Below are 12,681 nucleotides of genomic sequence, written 5' to 3'. Positions count from 1 at the left end.
CCCATGTCATGTAACACAACTTGAGAAATTATACAACAGTTTAGAAATGGGTACAGAAGTTAACTATGAGGGTTTATAGCTAAAGCCTGGGAGACTGGGCATCCTTCTTATACTGAGAACCCTGGGAAAAATTTTGCTGTTGGATTTGCGAATCAGTGGAATTCAATCCTCTCTGTTGAGGTCAACACAATTAGCATTTGTCTGCAGGAAGAGATGTTTTAATTAGAATGTTTTCTCTTTGACTTTTCTATCCTGGCAGTTTTTTTCATTTAAAATTTAATTTGGGTCTGTGGGGGTGGGCTGTGAGGGGCTCTCCCTTCACGTCTGTGCCACCCAGACTAGCGAAGACAGGCAACTCGGGAGCCAAGCTGCCGCTTTCAGCTCTGCTTTCTGCGTTGAGGACTGGGCTAAAGGACTTGGCCCTGCTTCTGGGTAGCCTCTATTTTGCCATTCTTCCCAAAATGTCGAGCTCTCTTTCTGATTTTAAAATTAAACATATTCATGATAAAACCTTGGAAATCCCAGAATAAAGAGTAAAAAAGAAAATTATTCACTCGTTAACCTACAACTTAGAAGACAATTAGCTTTTACATCTCTTTAGTCTTTTCTGTGGGGTCGACATACACACACACATACATACACACACACAAATACACACACATATACACATGCACAGATACATACACACATTCGATGCTGCAACCTTTTTATTCTGAAATAATTAGATTCATAGTGTCTGACTTTTTCCACATACCATGACTATTTCGCCTTTCATTAAAAATTCTTTAAAACAACTATTTTCCAAGATTGTACCTTATGATAGTAGCATTATTTTTAAAAATTATGTAATTGGATCATTTATATTGACAAAATAATTTTAGTCCATAAAAATTAATTTACATTTCTGATCATTTCCTTTGGATAGACTATTTGAAGTGCAATTTGGGGTTTTACAAGATGGTTATTTTTAAGGTTATTAAAATGTACTGTCAACTTGCTCTGAAGAAAGGGTATGTCAGCTTAGTCTCACTAGAAGTATATTAAAATCCTAAGTTTTTTCTCATCCTTCACAGCATAAAGCATTATTTAAAAAAAAAAATACTTTGCTAGTTCGTTGGCCATTTTAGCAATGCAAAGCTGACTGTATTTGTTGGGAAATACTATTTGTAATGGGTTCTAGAATAATTACATAAACTGCAAGAGCGAAGTCATGCCGTTTCAGCTGAATTAGAACAGTTAGCTGAAACAGATGTTTCAAGTCGAATTAAACAGATTTATGACAGTTCTGCAAAAGTAAAAGTTTACAAGTTTACAAACACCTCCTAATGCCAATTGCGTAGTACGTATTTTGGTGGCTGTTGGGCTAGGGAAAAACAGACTGTTAAGTCCTTTACAGTAACATTTCTAATACATTTTGATTACTACCTAATTTTACTTTTAATTTTTTTCAAAGGAAATACCTCCATTTCAAGGATCTTTATTTTAAGTAATTTTTTTCTCCTATAAAAAGAAATTAATTCATAGATACTAAGAAAAAGTTACCCATTTGAAGATAAATAGATCCCTCCGCTACCTTCAACCCTCCTAGATGAAAAGTCAGAACAGAATTCTCTGACTTTCTTAGAACTGCCTTATTTGTGTACCTTAATTTTCAAGAACTAAGCTGAATAGAGGTAATAAAGTTAATTTAATAGAAGGTAAATGAATATTTAAGAATCAGTATTTATGGAAGTAATTTTAGGCAAATCAGTGATTTAACAGAGTTTATCTTGCTCTTGTCCAAAAAAATAACTGAAAACCTACTATGTGCCAGGTACTTTGCGATATGCTGTTGATACCAAGTGACAAAGATGTAGTCCCTGCTCTCAAAGGGATCACAAATTACAGCAGTTCCCCCTTACCCACAGGGGATACATTTCAAGACCCCAGTGGATGTCTGAAACCATGGATGGTATGGAACCCTGTATATACTATGTTTTTCCTATACATATATAACTATGATAAAGTTTAAATTAGACACAGAAGAGATCAACAACAATAATAACAAAATAGAAAAACTGTAACAATATACTATATGAATGTGGTCTGTCTCAAAATATTGTACAAATTTAATGCCTTTTCTATTTTAACTAAGCACTTACCACATGCTGTGGCTGTAATTTTTTCAGTTTGAGGTATGACAGCAAAACTAGCAGGTATTCCTTTTGCCTTCTTCCCAATTTTACAGATAGAAGATACGTTCTTAGCGTTCAACCTCAGCATATGACTTATTTTCTCTCCTTGCTAAGTTGAGAACTTTTAACTTTTCACGTAAAGAAAGCACTTTACTGCCTTTCTTTGGCAGATCCAAATTGCCAGCATCACTCCTCTTGCACGTTGGGGCCATTATTAACTAAAATAAGGGTTACTTGGACACAAACTGCAGAATCATGACAGTCGATCTGATAACCAGATGGCCACTAAGTGACTAACGGGTGGGATATGCTGGATGACTGATGTCCTGGGTGGGACAGAGCAGGAGGGCTCAAGATTTCATCCCACTACTCAGAAAGAAGCATGACCGAAAACTTAGGAATTGTTTATTTCTGGACTTTTCCATTTAGTATTTTTGGACCATGGTTGACTGTGGGTAACTGAAACCAGAGAAAGCAAAACCATGGAGCAAAATGTTAATAATTACCAACATCTCTTGAAAACTGGGCGTCAGGCACTTTATCATAGCATTTTTCATGCTCATCAGATCCCTGGCTGTAGGTATTATTACTGTCACGTACACACTCACAGTCCTTGGGAACAGTTACTGTATCCCATTTTATATCACATTCTTCATCTGCGCGGTTGTAACTGTAACCTACCTTACAGGGTGCTGAGTGGATCAAATGAAATTATAAGCGTCTAATCCAATGCCCTGTATAATAAATATTCCCTCCTCTCATCTTTTTGCCTTGAAGCCACTCTGATGGGGAGTGACCAAACTCTGGATGTCTTTGAAAGGAACCATTGTTTGCAACGAGTGAAGTAGACGGTGGTGATATCATATGCATCAGGGTATATACCCCATGAGCCGACGGCAGGCTCCCACAGGTCCTTCTGAAAATATGGTCAGGAAGTGCTGAAGACTATTTTCATGTTAAGGATTGCTTCCTTTAACTTAGATTTTCTTAGGTTTCCCACTCTGCTACTTCTCTCATTCCCATGCCAACTATAGAAGTTACTGCATACTTGATTTTGATGTGGTCATTTGCTCATGACTTGAGGAAGGTCAACCGTTTTCTATAATAGGAAGAAAAGGATTAAGGATAAAAGGAGTTGAGATCTTGCTGTATTCTGGCCTTCACTTTCTCAGGTGTCAGTGCTATATGTTCTAAGTGGACCATGGCTTCTTTTACACAAGCCATGCTCACACTTTCAGAGTTTTATCCTGGCTCCCATGAAGATCTGGGGGTAGGTATTTGCAGGCTCTCACTAGGACACTGTAATAGTTTTTTGCTGAGTACTTACTGTGTAGGAACTCTGCAAGACCTATATTCCCACCCACACCCGTAGACATACTCATTCCCATACCTGTAACCCTTATCCATATCTCCTCGGGAGTTTTTAATCAAAATCCTAGCAGGAGGGATATAAAATATGCCTTAACTATTCTTTGTCATGAACACTAATAAAAGTATTTGTTTCCCAACTTCGGAAAGGCATTATTTTCAAGAACCTAATGGATTAAGATTTCCCATAGTTTACATTCCCTGCATAACAAAATTACTGGATAGGACAGTTTCATCAGGAAATCTGATTATTTCTAAGTTCATTTTATTGGGGTCCCCTGATTGCCCTCCCCTGCCTGACTCAGCTAAAGGGTATATGGCAATATCCAGTCAATATTAAAATAAATGTCCCAAGGGAATCTCAGAAACATATTGTATAGGAAAAAAAATCAGAGTTGAAATAATTTGCAAGACAATTTAATAAGGATCACTTCACTCAAAAATTTAACTTGGCACCAGGATTGGGCTCAATTTCTGCACTTCCTGGAAAATGCCCAAAGCCACCCTTGCTTTTAACAGTGATGATTCCATAGGTTAGCTTATTTTATCAAGTGTGTTCATCTTGAGCAAGTCCAGTAAATTTCACCTGCAAGCGAGGGCTCAGTTCAGCACGCCTTGTACTTACCTATGAACCTTACGATCCTTCGGAGTAAGGGGTTCAGGTAACAGCATTCTCCGGTCAGAATTGTTTTCTCCTGGGCAATCAAAGATTCTCTGGTTGACTTTATGAAATACATGGATATCTCACCAATAAAAATCTGGAGAAGGAATGTTTAAGAAACATCAAGTTGGAGAGCTGTCTGATAAGAGGCCAGTGGCTTTAAAAAAAAACCCAAAACCTTCTGAGGCTTCACCATCCTTTTAAAAGATACCATGTTGGAGAGATGGAGAGTTAATTAATAGTTTGCATTCAACTCTTCAAAAGAATTAGAAAAAGTAATAATTGATCATTTCAGACAGATTTCAGGCTATAGTATTAAATTTTAAGGTCATATAAAACATAAGTTGAAATAACAAATTGAATAGGAGAATCTATGACAAGACTGACTCATGCTGGTTTTGAATTTTTTAACTTCAGTGATGTGCTTTGCAATGATGAGGGATGACTGGCACAGCCAGTGTGCCCAGCAGGGCGTTATAGGCACACATCGCAATAAATCACTAGTTCATTATGTGGCACTACTGCCATTATGTGACAAATCCTTATCTGAACAAGTCTGTCTGAGCTATACGTCTCCTACTCTCAACTGTTTGATTGTCACTTCTTTGTGATTGGCACCTCTCGTTGAACTAATAAACATATACAATCATTTAAATCATGATGCCTTTGTGTGCATCGTAAGTGCCTTGATGACTGGGACCATGGCTTATGTTTCTTCATTATGCTCATAGCACCCAGCACAGTGTATCTGCATTTAAAATAAGGAGCTGGCATGAGGCAAGTTATCACCAACTCTGACTCGTGATGCTGCCCTGATTGAAGACTTGAGAACCTTCAATGAAGAATAAAAAAAATAAGAATACCATCTTCTATTGAAAACTGGATGTCAGGCACTTTATCATAGTATTTTTCATGCTCACAAAGTCCTGAGTGTAGGTAGTACTATCCTTGTTTTACTGGTGAAGAATGGAAGTTCAGTGAGGTCAAGGAACTTACCCTCCAGAACATAGAACTCGCATGTGGAGGCACCGAGATTGGCACCCAGTACAATTGGGTTCCAAAGGCCACATTTCCCACCCCACCATATGCCATTTTTATTTTCTGAACCCTAATTTCAACAGTTTCCCCAGAAGAGTGTGATCTTGTAATTGTTTTTCTTTGCTATGCATGCGTTCATGGCTTTAGAAAAGCTTTGTCAATGTTTTAAGAGTTCCCAACAGGAATATCTGTTTAGATGGATAAAGATGCCAACATCATGAATAGCACGTGAGTGATGGAAATTAATCTACAGAATGGTAAAACTAGAATCATTCCCAGATGTTTTCCCCTTTTATGGGTGAGGAACCTGAGGGTCTCGGGGACTTGGCCACACACAGCCCATGTCTGAAGCAGCTCTAGCAGGCGGCCTACGAATAGACACTGTTATCCCCACTGTTACAGGTAAGATGCCTGAGACAGAGAGGGGTTAAATAATTTGTCCAAGGTCATCACACATCCCAGCTCTAGAGCCAGGAAAACCTGGTTCCAGAGTCCTTTCTCTTAACCACTACACTTTTGCTTAGTAGTGATGATTCAATAAAAATATTCAATTTGTGTTTAAAATTGACAACATAGAAAACAAAACAAAGTGCAATATGCTTTAAACACTGAAAAACCTACATGATAGTAAAGTACAGGATAGAATGGTGTTGTGGAAATAGAACTACAGGCGATTCAGAATGCGGTGGGAAGTTGGCAGGAACAGAGAGCTCAGGGTCAGGCAGGCAAACGATGGCTCCGATAGAAGGGCGGCATGGTCACCTTGGCAGGTGCTGTCTGGTATGGTTGTGCAGAATCACAGGCATTTTGTACAGAGCATCCCTTGGCATTAATGGGTTGATGCCATGTAAAAATATTTGCATTGATTCAGGAGCTCAGCCTGCCCTCTTTGCTACCAGACATACCTCTGCCAAAATAAGGTGCTGAGGGGCTTTGTTTGCCCCTATTGTAATGATGGAACTGCATTACTCTTTATCTTGGTGAACAGATGGGGATAAATTCATGCACACTCGGATACATGAAATATTATTTCCTTGAGGGAGCTTTCTCTGATCCCACAGACTAGCTTAGGCATTCTGGTTGTACATGAATCTCTTCCCTTGCATTTCTCCTTCCTAATCCTTATCGTGAATGATTACATACTATTGTTGTTCTTTGTTGTGGGACATCCTGCCTGTTTTCTCAGTTATATCCCCAAGGCCTAGCCCTGTGTAAGATACATGGTAGTTATTCAGTGTTCAATGCAGTAAGCATATGAGATTAATGAAGGTCTTTTGGAATAAAGGTTTAAGGAGGTAGACTATGAAGAAGGAAAAATGATTTCTATTATATATCCTTCCAGACCCAATGAAAATGTCACTACCCGTCCCAAAGCCTTTGCCAGGTCCCCTTGGGAAAAGGAAGACCCTGTCTTGTCATTGCTCCCACAAGATACTATGCAGATCTCTATCCTGACATCTACCCAACTAATTGCAATTACTGTTTGTATGTCCCTCTTCATTTGACTATGATGTCCTTATGGGAAGGATTTTTGCCCTTGTATGGTGCCTAGAACCAGAGCTGGTATATAGTAGGCTCAATCAATATTTGCTGAATGAATAAGAGATGGAATCTTTAGAGGATTTACTTGTGGATAGAACCCTCTGATCTTCTCTGAAGATTTCTCTGCAGGAAATTCCCAACATAGACCAGAAAGCATGCAGTTTTTGGTATATTACTTAAGAATAAATAAAAACCCAGGATTAAGTAATACAAAGTGAAGTATCTCTTTTAAACTAAAGTCACTCATATTGCATTCATCAGTTTTGGAGAGGGAGCACCCGTTCTGTCTGGAAATGTCTAGCACTGGAGACATAGCTGTGAACAGAGCACAATGGGGAGAATACAAGCAAACAAACTGACACACGTATCATGTAATGTCATGAAATGACATATGATTAAAAAGGAAATCAGGGAAATGGGACAGAGAGTGACAAACAGGTGAGGCTAAGAAATAAGCATTGCTTGCCCCTAGCCATTTCAGAAGCCCGGAACATCCTTACTCTGTAAGACAGAGATAAGCAAACTTCAGAAGTTCTCCATTTACTGAAGGTTTCTACTGCTCACACTAGAGGGGAAAAAAGCAAGATAATGTGAAAGAAAATCTACATACAATTTACTCTTGTTAAAAATACACATGTGCACGTACATGTACACACACAAAAATGTAAACAAAAATCACTCCAAGGCATACCAAACAGAAGTTGTCCTGCCAAAGGGCATGGGACTCAAATAGACTAAGTAAAATGTCCTGATTCTCATGTCAAAGGTGATAAGCAGTGTAAGAATTGTTACTACTGGGCAACAATATTCAAGTCACAATTGAGGCATGAAACATAAAAGAAAAAATCAGAGCAAGGATATATACTAACCTGTCTATCTAGTTATGGACATAATACGCTGACTATATTGAGTAATAATGAACGCTGCATAAAGAAGGAAGAAAGGGAGGAAGAAGGTCATTTTCTAATTAAAAGGTAGGGCAATATTCCTGGTTTTCCGTTCAGACTGTGATGCATATAAAGGTTGCTGATGAAACCACCCAGCTCTCAGAGCTCAGTGAATGGGCTTCATGGATGTTCATCTCACTGCATTTCCTGGCCATGAAGAGGGCGCTCTTTCTCCATCCCCTGCGTCCTAGAGTCTCAGAGAGGGCTGACTCTGCTTGGAGAGGGAGAAAGAGGGAAGATTCTGCTTGATAAAGGAAGGGGTCTCTCTGCTTTTCTGCCAGGCCACTAGCCCACATTGGATGCCATTTCACCCACTGCGGCAGATTTGTGACTCTGGTTTTGGCAATGGCTGGATTCCTCCATCTGTATCTTTGCCACACACACTCTACCTCTATCTGCGACTCTGTTCAGAGAGCAGCTGGGGCATGTGGGACTCGCCATGTGTTCAGCCCTGGCTGCCCTGCCTATTATGGCCTTTCAGGTTGTTGGCTAACAAACATCCTATCACTCACAGCAAATGAGAATACCCTCTGGTGGGAAATGATCAAGGCCAGACTCTAGGTCTGGTAAAGCGAGCGAACTGCATGTGAATTCCACTGGTGCATTTCTCATCCCCCAGCTAGGCCGGCTACAATCCCAAGTGATATAAGACATTTAGATAACAGTGAATATACTTTAAGTAGTGAGTATAGTTCTTCTATCTTGATAAAGTTCAAATACGGAAACCCAAATGGCAAATAAACAAATAACCCCAGGATATAGTACATCATTTTGGTGTGTTATCTCTCAGACTTCATTTCTTCCCATTGTTTACAGGAGATCTGGTAGGTCATAAATAAGTGGTATGAATGTGAGATATTTCGGGGACAGCCTTTAGATTTCAAAATATAAACAGTCTGCAGAAAAAAGTCACTGGAAGAAGTATTATAATTTCATATTGTAAGGGGGATCCACTGCCTATTATGGTGACTGCCATTAAAAAAGTGCACCTAGAATTCCTGGAACATGTTTTGGGCTCACACGTAGGTGAGCTGTAGCTCTGGTACTTGGCAATATCAAAGTTCCTGCTGTTTCTTGAAGGTGGGCCACACAGTGGAAGTCCCAGCTCTTTCCCTTCTCGATGTGTGACCCTGGGCAAGCAATTGAACCTTTCTGAGCCTCAGCTTTTCTTTTTCATGATTTTGAACAGAAGGGTAACTCAGAAAACTATTCAGCGTATTAAAAATATGTATGTCCAAGTATCTGCAGGCGTGCAAGGAATGTTTGTCGCCTTTACTTTCTGGTCTAGGCAAGAATGTGTGTTGAAATTGATTAGAAAAAAAAAAAAAACATTGTCCCTAGTCCTGGAGTAAAGGAACATGATGTGACTCAAGCTCTGCTCTGCCTCTAACCAGCTGTTTGACCTTGGACAGCTTGCTTGACTTGACTTCTCTGGGCCTCAGTTTCTCATCTGTTGGACTAAGAGACCTGTAAGTTGCTTTTTCAGCTCCAACATTTTTGCCTTGATGATCGGAACTGACATTACATAGTTGGGCTTCAATCTCACTTCCTCTAGTTAAGCTCCCCCAGGGCCAGTGTAGTTTCCTGCCATGCTCCTTCCTTCAGCCTTCATCCACTTTTAAAACCCCATGGGGCTTTGCCCTCACCGAGTGATCTTCCCTTAGAGCAACGTGGACACAGCCTACTCCAGAGTCAACACGCTGCCTGATAACTCTGTCACCTGCATTCCTAAAGGGCAGCAGAGGCTGGCAGCCCCGCTCTGGGTTTTTGTGTGTCATGCTCTGAGGAAGAGGAGCGGGTTCTCTGCACACTTCCTACTGTTAATGTCTAAGTAGCTTCAGAGCTTTCAGTCCCGGGGACTTTTAGATGCTCCCTGGGGGCTTCTCTAGTCATGAGCATTTCCCAGACAGGCGTGGTTCTTGCCGTAGATTTTGTTTAAAAGTGACCCAGGAGATTTTAAATTGTACAGACTAAGCTGCAAGTCCTGGCTGCTAATGTCTTCATGCTCTGCTCTAATCTTTTCTGCTGAGTGCCGTTGACAACCCAGATCTGCAGAGAGGTTCTGGTCCTCTGACTTGCTGAGCTGTGCTTGGTTCAAGAGCTCTTGCCTTCTGCTTTATCACACTGAAGTGTAAATAAGGGAGTTCAGCTCTAGACACTTCCTGTGCCTCTCAAAGCTGAAGGCTTCAATAAGGATCAAGGCCATTGGGATGATGGCATTTTGGAAATCAGTCAACAACTGAGATAATAAGTGTTTCTGTGGATTGGAGCCTCCTTACTGGTCTTGATCCAGGGGCGGCATCTACTCATTCAGAAGGCCGTCTTAAGTTGACATGTTATAAAATGCATCGCAAGGTATGCTACATTTCAAAGCAGACAGTCTCTGAAGCCTTTTTTTTTTTTTCTGGACAGTGGATACAAGATAAAAGGGAATTTAAAATGAGTTAGCTAAAATACTGCTTTTGATAAAAAGTAAAATGTATTGTAATCACCAAGTAAATGATCACATATTTTTAGATGAACAGCAGTCTTTTCAAGAAACAAATTATCATAGCTCCTAACACAATCATCTAATCACCAGTCGTTAAAAGGGGCATCTCAAAGGTGGTAAGCAAGTCTCTCCGTGGGCCGATGTCAGGGGAAAAAATTAAAAACAATCTGTAGAGGACTTTGGAGCACACGTGGATGGTAAATAGGGAAATGGATATTTTCCTTAAAGTTAAAAAAAATCCATAATAATTAATTTTCTTTCCCAGAAAAAAAAAATGTAAATCATGATGACTAAATACATTAGCAACAAAGAAAATACACCCAAAAAATGGTAGGAAAAAAAAAGGAAGTTAAGTGATTCTGTACAAAAGGGAAAAAGATGTGAATGATGAAGTGTTAAAAGGGGTTTCAACAGATGAGATTGTTCGGAGCCTGGAAGAGGCAGAGTAGGAGGCAGTACAGGGTCCCGCACTGTCTCCTTGGCCCCGGCAGCTGCGTCCGTTGTCTGGCAGCCAAGAGACATGCATTTATCGAGGGCCCGCTTTGTGAACCACGCAGTACTTAGAGCGTTTATATTCATTGTGGGAGTTTATGGCCCAGAAACCCCCAAATGAAGATTCATAGTTTCCTCCAAATGGTGCCCTTCTATCAAATTACGCTTGTCTCGTCCTTCCCGAGGAAACCCTAAATGAATCTTGCACACGCGTGCGTGCACACTTGCACGCAGACTGCAAACTGTTTCAGTTCTCTTGGGCTGGGTGTCAAATGTTCTGCAGCTGCAATACTAAATACTCCCATCACTTTATTGTGAGGCCAAGAAAAAGGTTTAACAGTCATTTTCTCATGCCCTGTGGCGCTGGGGCTCAGATAACATAAGGGTAAATCAGATTCTCTGCCGAGTTAAATCCTCTCATCCAAACAGGCTCTCTGCCTTCGACTCTGAGTCTGTGAGTTTATTCAGGGGGCCTGAGTCGGTTCTTTGCTACTAGGGTTTCCACGTTGGTCAGAGTGCATCCTGCAGATTTCCTGGCGCCTGGGGTTGTCACTCTTGGATAAATGGTTCCGGACACAATAAATCCCCCCAGCTCTAGCTTTTCCTAAAGATCTAGGACAGCAGCGGCCTGTCCCTCTACAGCCTTCCGTGTGGCCTCACCTCACATGATCCTGATCTTTTCTGACAGCGAAGCACAAGAGGAGGAATAGGAAATGACGGGTCAAGCACACGTGGAGTCTTTTCTCTCGTGCCTTTCTCGCGTGTCCCTGCAGTTAGTGCCCATGTGCAGAGGTGCGCAGCGGTGGAGGGGGCTAGGCTCTGCGCTGGTTAGGGTGCTAGAGGACACACCCAACCCCGAGGACGAGCCCAGGTGGAGCTGCCCTTCTTGGAAAACTCCCATCAGTCAGTATCCCACAAGTCACCCCTGGGGAGTCTTGCCTTCTTTCTGCTTCAGGGAAAACAGGAGATGGGTTTAAAGAGAAGTAAAACCAAACACACACAAACTGGGCCAATTCTGTGAAACACTTGACCAGGCACAGAGCTGTAAGACTGAACTCTAGAGAGAAAGTCAACAGAGAGAGACTAGGGCATTGGGAATCTGACATCTGGAACCTTCCAATCAGAAGGTTCTTTTTTTTGGATCTCAAGGAATATTAGAACTTGAAAGATCACTTGGACGTCACTTAGCCCGATCCCATCTTTTATTTACAGATGAGAAACTAAACCCATGGAGGGAACGTGACTTAGAGGTAATCCAATTACGAGGGGCAAAGCCATCACTGGGCTCCCTGCCTCTCTTGACAGATCAGACCTGAGACAGGATGACCCTGCAGCGTGAGGAGAATGAGAGGTGCATCTCGGAAGCAGGGGGCGCGCTGAGTTAGGCACTGGGGAATCCATGTCCAGGTGGCCCAACACAGGCCGCTCTTGGATAAGCCACACCTCCACAGGAAGGGGCAGAAGACACGAGCACGGCTCCTTGCTCCCTGGAGGGGTTCCTGAGCATTGGGACAGTTCTGCTTTCTGTCCTGCCACTGCTCACTTATTTTCAGGGCTTGGGGGAGGATGGCACACCACCAGCAGGGTTCCAAGGCCACTCGGCTCTCTGCCATTAACCCATCAGCTGTACTCAGTGCTGGTTCCTAGCAATGCCCCTCATTTGGGAGGAAAATAAAAGTGGAACCAAATGGGTGGGTACCTGTCCAATCACATACAGAACTAGCTGTGCCCTTCAGCAAATTGTAATCTTACAACATTCTTAACTCAATATCTAAAGTCTCAATATTCTCAACTCAAAAATGAAGGGAATGGAACCATACTTTCTCTGTGTTCTTTGAGAGGTCTCTTTTCTGTTTCACTGGAATATGGTGAGGATAAATTAGGCAAGGACTGCAGCGTATAAGTAAGTTAAAAGATGTTCTTGCCACCATCATTTATGGAATACTCCTCAGCATGTATCTTGGAGGC

At 41.3% G+C, this 12,681-nt stretch overlaps 1 protein-coding gene across 7 annotated transcripts in view; it reads right to left on the bottom strand.

The window, feature by feature from the left end:
- The window catches only part of PLPPR1 (phospholipid phosphatase related 1), a 486,000-nt gene that overhangs the window by 24,278 nt on the left and 449,041 nt on the right, over positions 1 to 12,681 (bottom strand). For all 7 annotated transcript variants that reach the window (XM_074361920.1, XM_074361916.1, XM_074361919.1 and 4 more), the window contains one exon: positions 4,168 to 4,300. In XM_074361920.1, coding sequence (XP_074218021.1) covers positions 4,168 to 4,300 — 133 coding nt within the window. The remainder of the gene's footprint in view (positions 1 to 4,167; positions 4,301 to 12,681) is intronic.

The sequence above is a fragment of the Camelus bactrianus genome, chromosome 4 (assembly GCF_048773025.1).
Source record: "Camelus bactrianus isolate YW-2024 breed Bactrian camel chromosome 4, ASM4877302v1, whole genome shotgun sequence".
In the NCBI taxonomy this organism is placed as follows: domain Eukaryota; kingdom Metazoa; phylum Chordata; class Mammalia; order Artiodactyla; family Camelidae; genus Camelus; species Camelus bactrianus.
Note: the sequence above shows the minus strand (reverse complement) of the source record. Positions and strands in the feature narration are given on the sequence as shown.